At 44.6% G+C, this 21,169-nt stretch overlaps 1 protein-coding gene across 3 annotated transcripts in view; it reads left to right on the top strand.

Annotated features, from left to right (window-relative positions):
* SNTG2 (syntrophin gamma 2) overlaps positions 1-21,169 on the top strand; it is a 205,310-nt gene that overhangs the window by 159,723 nt on the left and 24,418 nt on the right. The window contains exons 12-13 of one of the 3 annotated variants that reach the window (XM_057557763.1): positions 15,603-15,674; positions 19,450-19,566. In XM_057557763.1, coding sequence (XP_057413746.1) covers positions 15,603-15,674; positions 19,450-19,566 — 189 coding nt within the window. Of the gene's footprint in view, positions 1-3,525; positions 3,643-15,602; positions 15,675-19,449; positions 19,567-21,169 lie in introns of all 3 variants that reach the window. The other 2 variants (XM_057557762.1, XM_057557764.1) reach the window with 2 other exon arrangements.

Here is a 21,169-nt window from a genome sequence, read left to right as displayed (position 1 = left end):
CTACCTCTCTACCTATCTATCATCTACCTATCTATCTACCTATCTATCATCTATCTAGCTAGCTAGCTATCATCTATTTATCTATATCTATCTATCTACCTATCATCTATCTATCATCTATCTATCATCTGTCATCTCTCTATCATCTAGCTAGCTACCTATCATCTATCTATCTATCTATCATCTATCATCTATCTATCATCTATATATCTTATCATTAGCTATCTATCATCTATCTATCTATCATCTATCTTATCATTAGCTACCTATCGTCTATCTATCATCTATCTATATTTCCATGTCTGTGCGTATTACAGCCCTGTCTTAAATTAAGCTCCTACGTATCAGGTTCCAGTATATCATTCATCCCTTGTGGAATCTACATTGCAGTCTGTGACTAAGTATTTCATGCAGAGAAAGAGGACCATGGGAGACTTGTCAGCATTTGAATATATGATGAAAAAATGAAGGAAAAACCAGCAGAGTTTGCCCTCCCTACAGCCCCCTTTGAGACCCAAAGCTGAAGCTTGGTCTCTTAGGAGTTCTTGGCAGAGAAAATAATGTGTTTACAGGTTTTAGGGACCCTCACGCCATATTGCTAGAGACCTGCCGAGGGCTGTTTTCTTTCCATTACTTAGTTTTTCATCCAGATGGCAATTATTTTTTATTCCTACCAGCCCTTACTAGCTTAGTAGTTTGAAAAGTATCTTGGTAAGATTCCTGGCAATAGACATAGTATCAAAGCAGATTGTTGAGCTTGCTGCTGACTTAAAAATGTGCAATAATTTAGAATTTAAACAATTTCCTATGTTTTCTAGAAATGCTGGTTCCACACTTGGAGGGTAATCAGTAAAACAAAAGGTTTCCAGTCCGCCAACCTGATCGGTACAATAAGCAGGTCCTCCCTGCTGTGATTATTTAACTTCCCATAAAGTCACAGGTAGTGATAGATGAAGAGACACACATGGTTTCTTTCAAGAAATTTTTAGGGGACGAGCCCTCCCTGCCAGTCCTGCGGGTGTGGAGTAGATACAGGTAAAGACACAGGTCTCGTCCTCAGAGAGCATGTGGTCTAACGCAGACCCAGAGGGAAGCAGTGTGAGAGCCCCAGAAAAGACAGCCCTGATGCTGCTTAGAGATGCCGAGAGGATGTGACATCACGTGATGCTGAGTATCGCCGAGCAAACGGCTGCACCTGCCCTCAAAACAGGCGTGTGCAGTGGCACCCGTCCCCTTCTGAGGATAAGGACGTGGAACACAGAGCCCCTGATGGGCTTGATGTAGCCTGACGTCCAGACCTCCTGCCCCTGGAGCTGCTTTCACTGAGTGTCACCTGTGGTCCCCACCCCACTACTGAGAAGGCAGCCCTCTCAGAAATAGGATAGCAGGGTGAATATTGTCCAGAACCACAGGATGTCTCATTGACGCTGATAAATGTATACTAAGAAAAAAATACACCCATACTGCTAACCGTGCCGTTTGAGACCTACAATGATGACTGGCTTATAAAACGTTACCAAACACCCACTGCCTCTGGCTGATGCTCAGCAAGATTGTCTTGTACCAACTTAAAGTAACTAGGACGGCCTCTTAATGCCACACGTCCAGTCTGCATGGAACAGAGGCTGATCTCTGAACAAATCCCTGTTTTTCACTGTGTAAAACTCAATCCAGTTGCAATTCATGGTTTTTAGTAACCGTGCTTAAAATGAATCCTGTCTTATATAAACTATACAAATCACTGTGCTCGTGCGGTGGTGAGTGTGGAATTCACAACCACCCATTGAATTTGTGTTAATTTTAGAACATCAAGGAGCTGCTGAACTAGCTAGAGAAAATGAAATGTTTCTTCCCCAAAATATGCAGAGAACTCTTAAGACTCAGCAGTAAGAAAACAAATAACCCGATTAAAATGAAGCGTGTTTTAATCCTGGAAATTGAGCACGTCTTACGATTTACAGCAGTATTAATGCTAGTGTTATAATGAACAAAAGTGTATCTGTGTGATCCTACCAGACAAAAAGGGGAAAAGTCAATCAGACATTTTTAAGCAATGTGTGTAATCAGTTTCACATCCACAAGACATTCAAGGACTCAGTCCTATCTGGGTGGTTTCCACAGAGTTCTAATTCCATCCGAGCCGTGTGTTACTTGCCTCCTGCCTGCCGGTACTTTGGGAGGGAGTTTTCTGTGGTACAGCCTTAAATTCCCGAAATTACCATGTGAGGGAATCCTAGTCCCATTTTATGATGAGAAAACAGACCCGGAAACATTAAATAAGTCCAAGGACACATGAAATAAGGTTGTCTTGTATACTAATAATAAAACTCTCTGTTATAACATTCAAACCGTGTCACATTGATGTGACCCTAAGCCTTCACGAGACAATAGCTAAACCGAGAGGGAAAAGACAAGTCCATGAGCCAGTGGAATATTCGGGTTACTTTGCGAAGCCCTGTGTGCCTGGGGCACTGGTGCCCTCGACAACTTCTGTGAAACACCGTGACTGTTTACCTGTGGCTACCACCCTCCGGAGAACGACACACTTGCATTTTCTCTTTTCCATCGCCAGGAACACTGTGAAAATAGGAGTTTTGTAAAATTTCACCTGGCATCTTGACCTGGGAAGTCTTTCACCAGGCGTGAGTGAAAGCTGTCAGTGATTTAGCCAGTAAAAATGGAAAGGAAATGACCTACCTTGAGCCCCCGCGGCTCGAGTCACTTCACGCGGCTGTCGTGAGGGTGCTTCCCAAGGGCTGCGGTCCCCAGACCTGGAGGCCAGCCCCCTTCAGACAGCCCAGAGGACTGTTCATCCCCTAAAGCCCTCGGCCTGTCTATGATAGTTTACTACTAACTTTGTTTAAATGTGCAAAGTATGTGTCACATTACAATTTTAGCTGAGACAACATGGGGATTTTACCTTAGTACTAGTTTAAATTCATGCACTCAATTTTTAAATTGTTTTACTATTTCCATTAACTTTTTAACCATATTCTGATTTGTCATAGTTTGCATTTTGTGTCACTAGATAGTCAGTGCCAGTTGTGGGAATCTAATATTGTTGTATTATTTTCACTGTTGTTAGGAAGTTGAACTCTAAAGAAACAATCATTTCTCCCACGTGTATTAACGATATATTTACTACAGAAATGGAAAATATAATAGTTGCTTTTGCAACCTCATAGATTACAAATACTAACCCCTGATAGGATGTAATTAAATACTGTGGTTGCAAAAATCTACATATGGGAGGCACAGCTGTGAGGTAGCTGAGACGTCCAGCATTGGCCCAAACTAAGGGAACTCAGAAGCTCATATTTCGAGCCCGGCCCAGTGCAGAAGTCTGGACGTTTGACCCCAGATGTTACACATTTTTGTGGCGTCCACTTGATTGGAGGTTGGACATGGCTGAGGGCTCCCCCGTCCCTGTCTGCGACCTGTGGTGTGTTGCTTGTTCTCTCCACCCCAGTGGCCCTGTGCTTCTCCTAAGGCCTGGTTGTTAATTCTGAAGGTTTTGCTCCGCAGGTCGTCCACATGGGGTGGGTCAGCGAGAGACTGGGAGGGGCCGGCTGCTCTCAAACCTTCAGATCCAAGTTCCTGGCCCTGAAGGGCTCGTCCTTCTACATCTTCACCTCTCCTCCGGTAAGCAGGCCTCTGGGAGTCTGGGAGGGATGCCGACGAGGCCATTCTTGTAAGAGAAGCAAGGATCTGATCTAGCGCTTGGAAGAGGCCAGAGAGGGTGCACGACCAGCCTGCCGGCCTCCTCCACCCCTACGTACGCGGATGGAAAGGGCTTCTGTGTGGACCCGCTGGCTTTTCTTACTCTAAATCCATAAATCAACCAGTCCATGGTTTTCCTTCCATTGAACAGCCGTTAAGACATTAGAGTGTTTTCCTGCTTAAAATATCAGCTGACTGGGACGTGGGGATGTAAAGGCTTAGATGTCTTAGAGCATCAAGTATACAGCTGAAGAATCCAAAAAACAAACAAAATAGAAGAAAACCCTTCTATTAAGACATTTCTAATTTAATGGTCAGATAATGAAACTTAAAAAGCTATTTTTCCCTCATATCTTCCAAGTTTTATAAAAATAAACAGCCTGATTTAGTAGGGCCCATAATAGAAATTTAACAGTGAATGCTACAGTTTACAATTTATTTTCTAATTCCTACCAGCGCCATTTTCCCAAAACTGACCAAATATAATGTGTGTGCCCTGCCTCCAAGTTTGTCAATTAAAGCAATTCCACTTTCTGTGAGTCCAAACATCAGAGCTGCAAACAAGCAGCAAAACCTGATAGCTTCAGGCATCTAGAAAGTTAGATGCCGTTTACCCACAATGTTGTTATTTTTCTGCCATTAAAAATAGATAAAAGGATTTCCTTCCTTTTAAGGCTGAATGCTATGCCATTGTCTGCACACAGCACATTTTCTTTACCCACCCATCCATCAGTGGACACTGTGACTGTGTCGTGTCCTGTCTGCTGTGAATGGTACTGGGATGAACATGCGGGTGCAGGGATCTTGAGGCTCAGATTTCATTTCCTTTGGATAAATATCCAGAAGTGGGATTGCTGGATCGTATGGCAGTTCTGTGTTGAATCTCTTTGAGGAACTTCCGTACCATCTCCACAGTGGCTACACCATTTTACATTCTCACCAGCAGTGCACGAGGGTTCCCTTTGCTCACACCCTCACAGCACTTGTCCTCTCTGACTTTGGAGGGATGGATGCGTTTATGGCAAACACGGGGGTGATGGTTTCTTGGGTGTTTTCTCATCTTCAGATTCATCAAGTTGTATACATTAAATTTGTATAGCTTTCTGAACGTCAATCATACCTCAATAAATGGTTTAAGAAAAGATGGACAGAGAACTTGCCCACAGGGTAGGAGGATTCCTACGTACCCTCCCTCCGGGTTTCTGAGGGCTGACCCCGTATAGAACTGTGGTCTGTTTGCTGAAACTGAGGGATTAGCAGTGACACAACACTGGGAACTAAAGCATGGACGCCATCAGACCTCACCAGTCTTCCCACGGACTTCTTTTCTCTCCCCAACACCCAGGCCAGTATTCCACCAGGGGCTCGAGCTTTTCATAAACCAAGGCTGTGAATTTACTGATGCTGGAGGGTTATCTACAGATTTGCATAATAATTGAGTTCTTCACAAATGCAATAATGTTATTTAGCATTTGTTGCTAAATGTAACTTTCTATGGTTTTGTCTAACAAAGTAAACATAAGAATAACCACAGATAACTCCGATGGCCTCAGTTCTGGCTACAGCAGCGAGTGAGGTGGAAGGCAGCTGGGGCGTGAGTGGGGGATCAGGGAGGGGCATCGAGAATCAGTCCCGTGAGGCTCCAAGCAGAGGGGCCTCCCGCTGGCCTGTGACAGTTGGGAGAGAAGGAAAGGGTCACCCTACCTGCACCTGATGTACCTGGAAGGAGGGTTCCTCCCCGCAGAACTGGGGGGGACGTGACTGATGTCCCAGGTCACACGCCTGAGAGTTCTCCTAATTTTTCTTTTCTTGTTAATTAAGATTCTCAAGGTATAAGTTTTCCCTACATAGTACAACATTCTAAATTACGAGAAATGCTTTAAATATTTAATCAGATTTCTATACCTGTTATAGTGAAAGATGATTTCATCCACTTCCCATGGCAGTTTCAATTTCATGGACAGAAATTCTAATCTGGGGGGCTCAGGGGATCTCCACAATCACCACATGGATAATGTCGTCTTTATTAACACCAGGCTTGGCTTGTTTACTTTAAAATCCCAGGGCCAATCTTCTTGCATCGATCCATGTCACCAGCAGCACATCATGCGAATCAATTGCTGACCTCAGCTGCTCGGGTTTGCCTGGAGCAGACCTTCTGCTGCCGTAAATATCGCTCATAGAAGTTTGAAATCTGCTCAGCTCTCTGCTCCGGCCTGGCCGAGGGCTGAGTCCTCCCCATGTGCCCGCCTCGGGGCCGGGGTCCCTCCCCACCCAGCTTCCCCCGCACCAGTGAGCAGCTTTCACAATCTGCTTCTCCCTTTCCTTTGGTTTGGCGACAACGTATTCTACGTTACAGGTATTTTAGGCACACACGGGATGCACCGCGTCTTTTCACAGACGCCTGCGCCTCCTGATTCTGGATGGAGCTGGTGGAGGTGCTCAGGTGACCCTCAGAGATGGAAAGGGCAGTGCGAGGAACCCTGGTTTCCTCCGTGAACCGAGGTGAACTGGCCCAGTTCTTACCAGTGGATGAAGGTTTGGGTGAATCCCGTGCTGGGCTGGCAGCTGCTCCTGGGATTGCCCGTTGGCGTCTGTGCCCTGGGAGGTTTCGCTTACTTCGCACATAATCCTAGCAAAGCCACTCCACTCCCCTGCCGCCGGACGTGAGCCCCCCGTATGAGCTCATAGTTACATCTGGCCATCAGCCCCGTATCACGAACGTTCTGGAAATCCGGAGATTGCCGGTTCTGGATTATGTGGGATCCGGCAGCATATTGTCTCTTCTGCGGGGCCCGTTCAGAAGGTGTTTGCAGAAAGCAGGTGCTTTGCAGGAAATGTTTGTCTGTCTGTCTATCACTCTCTCTGTCTCTCTGCCCACTCTTCTCTCTGCCCAGGGTCTCCTCCCTTACCTGATTTCTAATTCCTCTGAGACAGAGTTGCATCTCTGATATGGAGAAAGGGCCGCGTTACCCTGTAGTAAAGAAACACTTGTGAAAGAAGCCAGTCACAAAAGACCACATATTGTATGATTTCATTTATATGAAGTATCTAGAACAGGCAAATCTATAGAAACAGGAAGTAGATTAGTGACGGCCTACGGCTGAGAGGGTGGAGAAGGACGGAGGGTGACAGCTAAAGGGTACAAGATTTCTTTGGGGGATGATGAAAATATTCTAAAATTGACTGTGGTGATAGTTGCACAACTGTGAACATACTAAAAAACATTGAATTGCACAATTTAAAAAAAAGAAAAGAAAAAAGAAACACCTGCCCTCTCATCTTTTCCTATAACTGACATCTCCTTCTCCCAATAAAGACGTTTCCTGGCAGGTGCATCTTTCATTAACTCGCATTCCTAACAGTTTCTGCAGGAGATACTTTCCACCCCTCCATCTCTTCTCAAGAGTCATCAGCAGCAACATCTTTTGATAATTATAGTTTTGTCGACATCAAAAAAAGAGTGAGGCCTTTTTTATATATTTGGCTCATGTTGTTACTTGTAAAGGAAAAGCAAGACCCCAGGGGAGTCTGGAAGTGACGTCCAGGATGCAGACCTGTGAGACTGAATGAGCCCCGCGTTCATTTACGGATCACACTGGAGTTAGGGTAGCCAGATGCTAATGTAAATTTTTCACATCCATTCAAAATTGCCTGCTAACAGATTAGAGTCTCAGATCACTGAAATATGAAAACTTTCTTATCCTGAAGAAAGCCTGTAGTTTCACAATGTGATTTTTAGGTGTAAATATAAAACCGTACATCCCATCAGTATAGCACGTCGCAGCCTCTGAAGCCCTAGAACGCAGCAGAATTTAAGAAGCCCACCGAGACGCGCACACAGGTGCAGACCACTCGGTGCCTGTGGCTGTGGTTCTAGCCGGGTGGGGATACCACTGCCGCCCCAGACGGAGCCCCACGGGGGGCACAGTAGTGAGCGCTGGGGGTTCCTGAGCCGGAGACATCTAGGGATGCCCGAAGGAGATTTTCAAGTAGAGTTAGGTACCCTTGTTTCTAGTGCAGGGACGACATCTGTCTGGCAGGATGGAGTTTGGAGGCATCAGTACGTAGATGGTCCTTAAGGCTGCGAGACCAGGTGAGCCTCCATGTTCATCTCACTGGATTCTGCGTGGGCACAAGTTGCAGAAGCCATCTGCTTCTCCTGAATCTGCATAATTTCTATTTTCCAGGGTAATCAATACTAGCAATGCCCAGGAAGAAGTGAAAGGATGAAGGCAGTAGTATTTATAAATATTCACTCCAAAAATTAGATTGAGTTGACTTATTTGTATACTTCCTGATGTCTTCATATAATTTTTAAATTTCCTTACTAAGTATCACCTATAAACAAGTACAAAGTAAATGGCTACTTGAGAGGTGTTGTGAGATTGAAAGATGACTTATGGAGAATTTCTCTCTATTAGTAAATGCTACCAACCAATTTGTTTATTTTCCGCTGTCCTGGGAGCTTCTTAACGTGGCTCCCATTGAATCTAGCATCACGCCGAACATGAAGAAGATGCTCCTTGGTTACTGGTTGGATAGTCTGTAAAGTGAATATTAAGTATTTAAATATCTAATATATTTATTAATATAAATATTTAATAATAAGCATTAAAGCTCTGTGGCCGAGCTATGTGATTTGGAAATATCATCAAATCCTCTAAAGAGAATACAGTTGGCCCTTGAGCAATGCAGGATTTAGGGGCTCTGACCCTCCACACAGTGGAAAATTCAGTATAACTTATAATCCACCCTCCTTATATGCAGTTCCTCTGTATCCACGGTTATGCATCCGCAGATTCAACCAACCTCAGATCACATAGTGTTTGCTACATGCATTTACTGTTGAAAAAAATCCACGTAAAAGTAGACCCACGCAATTCAAACCCGTGCTGTTCAAAGGTCAACTGTATAGAGGAAAAATCAACCCTTTAGATTTGGGGGGGCAGGTGTGGACAGTAAGCCAACAAATCTCAAAACAGTTTGTGATGGAAACCCTCGAATAACAACGAGCAAATTCCACAAGAAGCAAAGACAGACTACATTAGAATCTTTCCAGCCTTTGCAGCTTAAAGGAAGAGGTGGGGTGAGGGATCGTGCATGAGGCCCCGATCCAGGTGCCCACAGAGGCGGAGCCTTCATGCCGTGCACTTGCTACCCCTAGTTCTGCGCGGCGAGTTCTCAGGTGTGGACGTTTCCCTGCTGGAGACAGTGTGACGTTGACGCTCCAGCTCCCAGACTTTTGGAAAGATTTCCAAGAGTTCATTCATATCATTTAGGGTTAAAATGGTAGCGGTTCCATTTCTATTTTAATTAAATAAAGAAAACAAGTGTGTAAATATTTTCCTATTAAAGTCAAATATTTTGAGAACGTTTGAGTACACAGAGTTAGTACATACAAGAGTTGGGTAGAGATCAGAAAGGTACGAACCACAAAATTTTCCGAAGTCAGAGCGTGAAGGCAGGATTCTCATGGCTCTTTTTGGGGGGTGTGTGTGTGTGTGTGTGTGTGTGTGTGATGCCATAGTATGTAGTTTAGCACGTACCCATTTCCAAAGGTAACCACATGACAATAATTCACCTTGTAATTTGCTTTGAGATGAAAAGGCTGTGTATTAAACACAACATATAAAGACATGAAACAACCTGGGTAACTTTTTTTCAAAGATTTTATTTTTAGAGCAGTTGTAGGATTACAGTAAAATCGAGGGGAAGGCACAGAGATTCCCCTGTATTCCCAGGCCCTACACATCCGTAGCCCTCCCCATCATTAACTTCCCCCCAAATGGTACGTGTTTTACCAAGGATGAACCTACATGGACACCTCTTATCACCCAAGTCCACAGTTTCCATTACAACTACTCTTGATGTTGCACATTCTATGGGTTTGGACAAATGTGCAATGACGTGTGTCCACCACTGTGGTTTAGAGAGTAGTTTCACTGCCCTAAACATCCTCTTCAATCCACCTATTTGTACCTCCCTACCTACCAACACTGACAACCACTAATCTTTTTACTGTCTGCAGAGTTTTGCCTTTTCCAGAATGTCAGATAGAGTCATACAGAATGTAGCCTTTTCAGACTGACTTCCTTCACTTAATAATATGCATTTAAGTTTCCACCATGTCTTTTCATGACTTGAGAGCTCATTTCTTTTTAGCTCTGAAAAAATATTCCATTCTCTGATGGACCATAGTTTATTTATCCATTCCATTCACCTACTGAGGGACATCTTGGTTGCTTCCAGGTTTGGGCAAGTATGAATAAAGCTGCTATAAACATCCATGTTCAGGATTTTGTTTGGACATAAATTTTCATCACCTTTGGGTAAATACCAAGGAGTGTGATTGCTGGATCATATGGGAAGAATATGTTTAGTTTTGTGAGAAACTGTCTTCCGAAGTGGCTGCACCAGTTTGCATCCCCACCAGCCATGACCGAGAGTTCCTGTTGCTCCACATCCCTGCCAGCATTTGGTGCTGTCAGTGTTGGATTTTAGTCATTTTAATAGGTGTGTGGTGGTCTCCCAGTGTTGTTTTAATTTTCATTTCCCTGACAACATATGACATGGAGCACATTTTCATGTGATTATTGACCATCTGTCTGTCTCCTTTGGTGAGGGATCTGTGAAGGTCTTTGGTCCATTTTTACTCAGGTTGTTTTCTTAGTGCTGAGTTTTAAGAGTACTTTGTATATTTTGGTTAACAGTCCTTTATCAGATGTGTCTTTTGTGAGTTTTTTCTCCCAGTCTATGCCTTGTTTTATTCTCTTAACTTTGTCTTTTGCAAAGCATAAGTTTTTAATTTTAATGATGTCCAGCTTTTCTGTTATTTCATGAGTGGTGCCTTTGGTGTTGTATCTAAAAAGGCATCACCACACCCAAGGTCATCTAGGTTTTCTCCTGGGTTATCTTCTAGGAGTTTTTTATAGTTTTGTATTTTACAGTTAAGTCTGTGATCAGTTTTGAGTTACTTTTGGTGAAGGGTGTATGATGTATGTCTAGATTCATTTTCTGTATTTGTATATCCAGTTGTCCCAGCACCATATGTTGGAAAGACTGTCTTTGCTCCCTTGTTTTGCCTTTGTTCCTTGAGCAAAGATCAGATGAGTCTATTCATCTGTTTCTGGGCTCTCCATTCTGTTCCATGGATCTATTTGTCTTTTCTTTCACCAATACCGCCCTGTCTTTATAGTAAATCTTATATTTAGGTGGTCTCTGGCCTCTGACTTTGCTCTTCTCCTTCAAATGTGTTGCCTATTTGGGGTCTTTTGCCTCCATATAACCTTTAGAATCAGCTTGTCAATATCCACAAAATAACTTCCTGGGAATTTGATTGGGATTGTGTTGCATCTGTAAATCAAGTCGGGAAGAACTGACATCTTGGCAATGTTGAGTTTTCCTGTCCATGAACGTGGAATATCCCTCCATTTGTTTACTTCTTTGATTTTGTTAATCAAAGAAGTTTTGTGGTTTTCCTCATATACATCTCGTATGTTTTTGTTAGACTTATAACTAAGTATTTCATTTTGGGGATGTTAATATAAATGGTAATATGTTTGTTTGTTTGTTTTTTATTTATTTATTTTTGGCTGTGTTGGGTCTTCGTTTCTGTGCGAAGGCTCTCTCTAGTTGTGGCGAGCGGGGGCCACTCTTCATCGCGGTGTGCGGGCCTCTCACTATCGCGGCCTCTCTTGTGGAGTACAGGCTCCAGACGCGCAGGCTCAGCAGCTGTGGCTCACGGGCCTAGTTGCTCCACGGCATGTGGGATCTTCCCAGACCAGGGCTCGAACCCATGTCCCCTGCATTGGCAGGCAGATTCTCAACCACTGCACCACCAGGGAAGCCCTGGTAATATGTTTTTAATTTCAAATTCTGTTTGTTCATTGTTTGCATACAAGAATGTGATTGACTTTTGTATGTAAACCTTATATTCCTCAACCTTGCTATAATTGCTTATTATTTCCAGGAGGTTTTTGGTTTGTTTCATTTGGTCAACTCCTTCAGGTTTTCTACAGGGAAGATCTGCAGTCAGACAGTTTTATGTCTTCCTTCCCAATCTGTACACCTTTTACATGTGGTTCTTGCCATATAGCACAGCAAGGACTTCCAGTTAGATGGTGATAAGGGTGCATCCTTGCTCGTTCCTGGTCTTAGTGGGGAAGCTTCGAGTTCCATTCTCATGGCTGGAGGTTGTGAGTATTTGCCTCACATGGTCTGATGCTCTGTTGTTAGGTGCACACATGTTAAACATTGTTATGTCTCCTTTGAGAATTGACCATTCATCTTTATGTAATACACTTTTTATCCCTAATCACATTCCTTATTGTAAAGTGTGCTCTGTAGGAAAGTAATAGCTCCTCTAACTTTCCTCTGATTAGTGTTAACATGGAATACTTTCTCCATCCACTTGCTGTCAATGTATATGTGCTTGGGGGCCATGGTTGGCCCTGTGTCCTCCCCTCTGTTATGGATCCAACAAGAGTTGTTGATTTTTCCATCCATTCCTTTTCAGGCTGATTGTTATTTAGGAGTGGTGATGTTCAAGCTCCTTACATGCAGAAGCAGAAATACTGTAACTTTTCAAATAAAAAAAAAAAAAATCAAAATTACCTCTACATAACGGCATTATGCTGATTTAAACCATTTTCCTAGACTACCCAAAATAACAAAAGCATACTTGAAAATGGGGGCTGAAAGATTTTATAAGACAATGGAAATATTTATTCTGCAAAATGTTAGGAAAAAGAGCCTAAGTAGAAAAAGTTGTAAGTGAATGATTGGAAGCTTTGGGCTGTAAACAGAATCTTTCTGTTCCCTGGCTGTGGGACCACAGGCACTAATTCACCCTCTATTCAGCAGTTTCCTCAGTTTAAGGATGGGGGTGGTAAATGCTAGCTGAATACCTCACAGGATGAAACGGAGCACTGAGGGACTTAATTTATGTATTCATAAGTGTGTCTGAAACTCCAGCGCATTTGAATTTTTTTTTTTTTTTTTTTAAATTTTATTTATTTATTTATTTATTTATTTATTTTTGGCTGTGCTGGGTCTTCGGTTCGTGCGAGGGCTTTCTCTAGTTGCGGCAAGTGGGGGCCACTCTTCATCGCGGTGCGGGGACCGCTCTTCATCGCGGTGCGCGGGCCTTTCACTATCGCGGCCCCTCCCGTTGCGGGGCACAGGCTCCAGACGCGCAGGCTCAGCAGCTGTGGCTCACGGGCCCAGCTGCTCCGTGGCATGTGGGATCTTCCCAGACCAGGGCTCGAACCCGTGTCCCCTGCATTAGCAGGCAGATTCTCAACCACTGCGCCACCAGGGAAGCCCAGCGCATTTGAATTTAACAGAAGAAATTTTACTCTTAATGTTCAGCAACTTCTCATTGTAAAGGCAATACACAAAATATGGCGGGTGAATTTACACCTAAATATTTGCACATGTTTTTGTCTGCCCTTGGATTTTTGTATCCTCACGCTGGAGGCAAATTGCCCAAATCGGAAACAACCGTATGTTAAGTTTTTAATCCATATGTTTACTGATCTCCTTTATGCTGACATGAAACGTGAGGTCGTGGCTGTGAGGCGGACTGTTAATTAGTCACAGCATTTTCCCTCCGAAGGGGCCTCATGGGCGGGCGAGTGAGGCTGGTGGGCTCTGTGTGCACAGAGGTTAGGGCCACACGGGAGGGGCTCGGAGTCCTTAAGCCTCTCTGAGCTCAGGTAAAGTAAACAGCTCTCTTGGGAGGGCATGGGAGGTGGGCCTCTGGTCCATTTCTCTTTGGAATGAGAACAAGTAAGTGCCTCCAGGGGAGTGAATCTACAAGTGCCCCTGCTGATTTGCTCTCAGACCCCCCAGCCTGGGTCCCTCACTCCTCCTCCGTCCCCGGGCCAGCAGTCTTTGCCAAGAAAGCCTGACCACACTCATGGAGCCTTGTGGCCAACACATTGTGTCAGAATATCTAAATGAACTTTTAAAAGGCCCAGAGATTCTGTGGCAAATAAATTAGGAAAAATTAAAGAGAAAGTCCTGTCTTCAAGGATGGTTTCTGAGCTCCTTCAGGATGAGGGAAAGGGAGATGTTGAAGGCAACGAGGAAACAGAAGGGAGAAGGTCTGGAAGACAGGAAAGGAGCAGCGTGGGGCGGGGGAAGGCGGCGGGTTTTCTGGGGCTGAGTTACCTACGAAGAGTAAACAGTCGGCGGTGGGGAGTGATGACCCCGGGTCTCTCCTGTGTGCTGATGCATGCTGGAAAAGCTGCATTAAACCAGGATTCTCTGGCCTTTCTCATGCACTCAGCTCTCCTTCCTTAGCGTGAATCGTTATTTCTGATTTGCAAATTGGAATCTGAGAAATAATGTTTCAGCCACTCATGTTTTCAGACACCATTAAAATGTGTTAAATAACACTTATAAAACCAATTTTATAGCATCTTATAGCATTAACATATAAATTATATAGCAGTTACCTATGAATATGCAAGAAATATTAGAAGTGATTTTAAGGATGTCAATTAGGGAAGTATATTCTATCATTTAAAAAAATATTTACCTGGAAAGAAGTAATTTAAGTGAAGATTTGTAGACTGAAGGCATATTAGACAATTATGTATCTAATATAGAATATTACTCTGTTTCAGTTCTGGGGCTACACAAGTGTTCCACAATAATATTAAAATATGCCAAGATACTACATCTGAGAATCTACACTCTCTGCTCTATTTCAAAGCAGATGTGGTCAGATAAAATAGAAAATTGTCAAGGCAGAAGGCAATGAAGAGAAAGACCTGCTTTTGAAAATTAATTAATAAACTTTGTTTTTTAGGTTTACAGGAAAGTGAGTGGCAGGTAGAGAGTTCAGGCCCCCCATCTTCCCTGTTCTCATTATCCTGCCTTAGTGGGTGTGTGTGTGTCACAGCTGATGACCAGTGTGGGTACCTCGTAGTGACTGATGGCCACATGGTCCCCACGCAGCTTCCAAAGGCTCTCAGGGTGGAAGCGTTTCGCTTCAAGTCCGCGGAAGAAGCGGTCCATCCCAGAAGTCCAAGCATCTTCTCGGCGTCAGCTGTGTCTCTGACTGTGGCACGTTCTGCTTGAAACAGTCACCGTGGCCCAGAGGGTGAGGCGCACGGACCGACTCACGTCCGAGGGCACCTCCACCCTGGGCTGAGCAGTCACCCAGCGGGAGCACGGGAGCCGGGCGTGGAGAGGGGGTCTTCCAGGGGGGAAAGGAAAGTGACCATCAGCAAGGAGAACTAAATGGAAGGGGACAGCTCAAACCACAGATGGCCATGCAGACACACAGATAGGAGCTGCTTAACAGAAGTTAGGAGCGTAGCAGATGGGTGAGCAGTCTCTAAATTTAACCTAAAATCGGTCCTTAAGTTAATGTAAAAGGCACCCAAAATGAATTCCTAAAAGTATGCCCAATTGTGTGTGATAGATAAGTTCCGCCGTTACTGGGTTCTTGTGTCAATAATGTATCTAAACATCTTCATACTTCACGCCAACAGCGGGGACATGCAATTACTCAGCAAAACCTGCCATGGCATATAGTTTAGGTTTTCAACTGTCCTGCTCCTGGTTTAGAATTTAATGAAGGTAAAGACACATTGACTAGCTCCATTGTTGTAAATGCTTAAATTCTCATACTAAAAATAGCATGTGTCTTTGCATGTATACTTTAAATTTTTTTTCCAGTTTTATCGAGGTAGGATTGACAAAAATGGAATATATTTACAGTGTACTGTGTGATGATTTGATATCCATGTACATTGTTAAGTGGTTCCCACAATCAAGTTAGTTAATACCTCCATCACCTCACACAGTTCCCCTTATTTTGGGTGAGAACACGTAGGATTTATGTGTCTGTTTTATATTTCTTGCAGGTGAGCACATTAGACTGGGTCCGAGCGGAAAAAACCTATAACCTCTGTGAGGTACTATTTAAAGTTCACAAGGTAAGTTTCCTTTGCACATTAGATGCTTTCATGTTAACAAGATGACCCTTTGGGCTTAAAGAGTGAGAGAAATATTTGTTTCCCACTGTCTGTTGAAATAGTAAAATAACATGAACATCTAGCTTCATCCCACAATCATTCATCAAAATTCCACAAAAGAATATCATAGAGGAACTTTTAAGTCCTTTTTCTATTTTTTATGTAGGTGCCTCATTATTTCATTCTGGCCTTTTTATATTTTCAACTTGTTTATATGGCTTTCCAGACATCTGAGATGTTCATTTGGTATTGGGATGTCTTCATAGGACCATCATATTTTATATGTGTGCTTCATTAATAAACTATCCAGCCTCTTCTGTTTTTATCCAGCATATCTTTTCAGAAAAATTGAAAAAAAATTTTAATCAATAAACATGCTATGAAGTAACTGAAATCATGAAATTAGCCAGGAGGATGGCTACAGCAAAAGTATTAAACTCAATGCAGGGTAAATAATAATCATAATAAATGTATAGCATTCAACATTTTTAAAAAGGAGATTGAATTCTGTGTCTTGTTGGGAGTCTTTAAACAGTGATCTTACAAAATCTCCCCTTTTCTCAGGTGCCTTTGATTGTTGATGTTGGTCATTTTGCACGTATGAGTTTTAAATTATCTGTAATACTTACTTATCAAAAATTGAAATAAATGTATGATTATTGTAAGAACTAGCACTTTAGTATAGAATTTTTTTAATGATTTGTTTTCATAATCACCATTTCAAAGTATAGTCATTAATATTTAGTCCAGAAATCAAATTTTGTAGTTGTGGTGGTGTTTTTCTATGACACTTTCTCCTCTCCAAAAATTCCTTTTTCCAGTTCTTAAAATTATGTGTCTGTATTCCACCCTCACCATGAAAGAGATGAGAAAATTGAATCAATCAGACTTGATTGCAATCGTGACTTAAATCATAAACGGCCTCCACATAGTGAATAATAAAAACACTGCTCAGCAGTGGGACGCCTCCTGCATAAATATTCCCTCTCAACGTAAGACTATTCCGTTTGCATTTTTCAGTGGAACCAAATTTACTCATACGTTTGGCAAAGGATCTTGATAATAATATCTTACCTTTGCTGAGTGAGCCTCCTGGAGCCCTGCTAAGGGCTCCATTTACATCCTGAGTTAATCCTGTCCCCAACTGAGGAGTTAATCCTTGTCATCTCCATCTGACAGCCGAGACCCAGAAGCACAGAGGGGGAGTAAGTTCCAGAAGCCTCACTGGAGGCAGGTGGGGTCCAGGTTCCCTTGGCCTGAAGCTCAGCTAAATCCGTTTCTATTTTGTTTTATATGTACACTATTCTTTTTTCCCTCTGCAAATGGAAGCATACACACTATTCCACACATCACTTTTTGCTCTACAGTTTATCTTGTGGATCTTTCTTCAGTATACACAAAGAGATGATCCCACTTTAAAACCACTACCTAGTGTTCAATTCCATGAATGTATCATATTTTATTTTACCAAGCCCTTATCAAGGGATATTTAATTTTTTCCCATTTTTTTGCAATTACAAACAATGTAATAAATCATTGCACACAGGTGCAAGTGTATCACTAGGAAAAATTTAGAGAGGTGGAATTTCTAGGTCAAAGGATGTGGACTGTTTACTTTTTGATAACCAACAAGGACCTACTGTACAACACAGGGAACTCTGCTCAACACTCTGTAACAACCTAAATGGGAAAATAATTTGAAAAAGAATAGATACATGTATATGTATAACTGAATCTTGTGCTGTACACCTGAAACTAACACAACATTGTTAATCAGCTATACTCCAATATAAAATAATTTTTTTAAAAAAATGAAAAAAAAAGAAATGCAAGTGGAAACCATGAAATAATATGTTTGCCAATTAGACTGTCAGAGATGAAAAGGTTGGTGACAATGCGAGGAAAGGTCTATCAAAATGTAAACAGTGCACGTCCTTTGACCTGAAATGCCACCTCTCTAAATCCTGTTCTGCCTCACCTGTCAGAAGCACTGGCCTCGCAGGCAGCTCTCTGGAGTGTCCTCCTGTGACCTGTTCTCCAGCCGCCTCTCAAGTGCAGCCTTGTGAATAAGGAGAATACAATTCTCCTCAAGTCCGGTCAGAGAAAACCTGTACCCATCGAAGTTAAACAGACAAGGAAGACGTCACTGGGGGCAGAGACTGACCTCAACTCCACTGAAACAAAGGGCAGGGGTCCCCGAGCTGGGTGAGGGGCGAGTGTGGCCCAGGTGGGCCCCACCCAAAGGAAGAGGAACCTCTCTCCCATCTTCGTGGAGGGAAGTAGCTGTGCAGCCTGGCCTGGGTCCCGCGGAGGGAGGCTCCCGCCCGCAGAGACAGGAGGACGGGCCCCGTTCCTGGGCATTCGCGCTCCAGGGGTGTGGACGGCACCCAGGCTCGCCCTGTAAAACCCGCGGAGGCTTTAAAAAGATCTACACTTCCAAGGGGCAGAGAGAGGGTTTAGAAGGATGGGTTTTCTACCGTAAATGCTCCGAGGATGGCAGGCGGGGGCCCAGAGTCAGGGAGGGGCCTTTGCAGCTGGTCAGGCTGCGGGAAGCGATTTGGGGGGGTGCCTCAGTCACTAGCTGTCTCCACAGCAGCTCAGAGACCTTTAATTTTGTAATCGCTCCCGATTTTTTAGTCTTAACGACACATTGCAGCGCCTAAGAACTGAGTTACTGTTTCCAAAAGAAGCTACAGAAAGTATCTGGGGAAATGAGCTGTGTAGGGCTCAGTGATTTCACTCACGTCGCAGCATTTATAGCACATTATTTTTGTGAGGCTCAACAGTTTGAGGTGCGGAAAGTAATCACAGCTATGAAATCCTTCAGTGTCCTTTCTTGGGATTTCTCAGGTGGTTCAAAGGTTATTTTTAACTCTTCTATTTGTTCTTGCACATAGAGCTGAGGTTTGTCCATTCAAATGAAGACTCACAAACACTTCACTGCTCGATCAAACGCGCTCACTCCTCAGAACTGACTCAAAACAAGGAATTTGCAAGAGTCAAATAGCTGTGCGCATGGAAATATTTAATGATATTCTTAAGTAGTGAACATTGGAAGAGTTGTCAGACGACCACTGAGAAATAAAGACCTAATAGGGTCGTATATTTCAAGTGCTCCATTAAAATCACATTACACATTTGTAGGATTATGTGTACAAAGAGACATTGCATGGAGGAAATATAAAAACAAATTAGATGACAAAAGATAGATCATAATAGAATGATCGGTCTTTTAAATTTCCTGTATTGTTGCTGTAATCGTCTCAAATAAATAAATAGAAGCAGGAAAAAATCCAGGTAATTTTCTAATATAGTCTTTGCATTTTGTTTTCTGAAAAGTGAACCCAGGATGGTTTCTGTCTTCTCACAGTCTGGGGCAGGGGGAACACATCAGGACTGGGCAGCTGGAAACTTGATGCTGGATTGTGTAGTCGCTGACTTTGTCAGGAGACAGTTCGCTATACGTTAGACGTGAAAGTTAAGTCTACGCCACGACTCAGCACTGCCTGTGGACGGTGGGCTCTACGTAAACAGAAAACGAGCCACGTGGGCGAGGGTGCAGGTGCCACACGCTTCACCCGTGCTGTCCTTTAAACCCATGACCACCTTTCTCTTACACCCCATTTTATGGATGTTTAGGCTTAGAAGTGAAAAGCTCATGGTCAACAGCTATTAATTGGCCAAGAAGGTCCCAAGGGTTGTCTGTCTGACCCCAAAGCCCGTTTTTCTCCTGTAGCAGCGCACAGCCCCCCACGTGCACCAGTACAGGAAAGACCACAGCCGTGCCGTCGATGGTGCAACCTGCACAAACACTCGCTCAGAGTCCTTCTTCGGTGGTCAGGTGACACTCAAGGTCAGTAGTTACGGACGGAGTTTCTGAGAAGTCAGGCCAGCTGACTCGCATCCTGCTCTTCTTGACTTAGGACCTGTTGCCCTCTTTCCTGAGGAGTTTCTGTGCACGCCAGTCTGAGGCCAAGGACCTGGGGGCTCCAAAATCCAGGTGCAGCCTCTGTACCGCGTTCATTTAGGATCAGGACAGGTGCACCAGGCACACACCACACCCGTGCACACACACGCATGCACACGCACATACACACACCCTCACGTCGCATACCACAGGCAGCAAGTGTCTAAGTGACGTGTGAGGACAGGTTCCTGGGCGGCGGAAGCGGGGACAGCGCGGATCGGGGCCTGCAGAGCCGCCGCGAGGCCCTGAGAAGGCAGAGGGCACCGGAGCCCGTGCGCCCATCCCCACCCCCGTCAGCAGCCAGTGCACTCACAAGCCTGGGCCCAGAAGGCAGAAGCGCATTCCACATAAAACCAGACCAGCCCACAGGGTGGGTCACGGGGATTCGGGGAATGAACTCTGGCCACCAGTGTGAGTGGTGGGTGCGGCTTGGCGGGACAGCCCGCGTGGATCCGGATAGCTCGGAGTCAGGTTGTGAAGGCCCGGCCCGTGGGCAGCCTCTGTTCCTGCTGCCACCGGGCTGTGGCTCACGCCACGTCTCATCAGCCCTGGCAGGATGTCCACCTGCGTCCCCTTCCCCGGGGAGGCCGTGCGGGCAGAGGCCACCCTAGTGCAGGGCCTGGCGCGGACTCTTCAGGGTGTCTGTGCAGCGGGTGGGTGAGCGGGAGACGAAGACGGACGTGAGTCTCCAGGGGACAGAGACACAGAGAGGCAGAGACACACGCACACAGGGAGACAGAGAGACACAGAGGGAGGTACGAGCAGGCTCTGGCCTGAGGCGCTGACTCGTTGGAGGCCCCGGGCTCCACCTCTCCTGGTCCCCGCGTGAAGCCTGACGCAGCTGCCCCTTAGCTGGGCGCGTCCATGACTCAGGCGAGGCGGTGGCGGAGACCCCTCGCCCCGAGGTTCAGAGCTGCCAGGACGTCCACCCGGTATGTCTGTGATCCACGGACGCGCCGAGGCTGATTCACGTCTTCTGCTTAAATGTTTAACCAGGAACTGAACAACGGCTCTTTTTTCTTGTTTCAACCTTTGCTTTTGAAACTATTTCTAAAACTCGTCTTCTGTGTGGCCAGGACCTCTGGGTTCACGTAGTGAGGTCTCGGTGGCCCTGTGTCCCTGGGGGACCCCAGATGCTCTGCACATGGCCGAGGAGCGGGTCACCCTTCGGGGACCCCGGCAGAGGGGGCAGAGTTGTGTGGTCTCGCTGTCTTCAGTGTTTGCTGATTTTGTGCTCAACTTAAGCATAAACATCTCGTGACTTTTTTCTTTATCTTTAAAGCTAAACATAGAAACAGAAGTTGTGGCCACTGATATTTTAGGTGCAAGATGCTTGCAGAGCATTGGCGGTTGGACGTAACTGACTCCCAGATATTAACTTATGGGCCCGTTTCCACGGCAGCGACGTCGGGGGACGCTGCTCCTGAACCCAGGCGCGTGGCCGGGAGGTCTCCTGGTGGAGTGTGGCCTCAGTCCCCAGCCTGGGAGA

This window comes from Balaenoptera acutorostrata, chromosome 12, assembly GCF_949987535.1.
Source record: "Balaenoptera acutorostrata chromosome 12, mBalAcu1.1, whole genome shotgun sequence".
Lineage (NCBI taxonomy): Eukaryota > Metazoa > Chordata > Mammalia > Artiodactyla > Balaenopteridae > Balaenoptera > Balaenoptera acutorostrata.
Note: the sequence above shows the minus strand (reverse complement) of the source record. Positions and strands in the feature narration are given on the sequence as shown.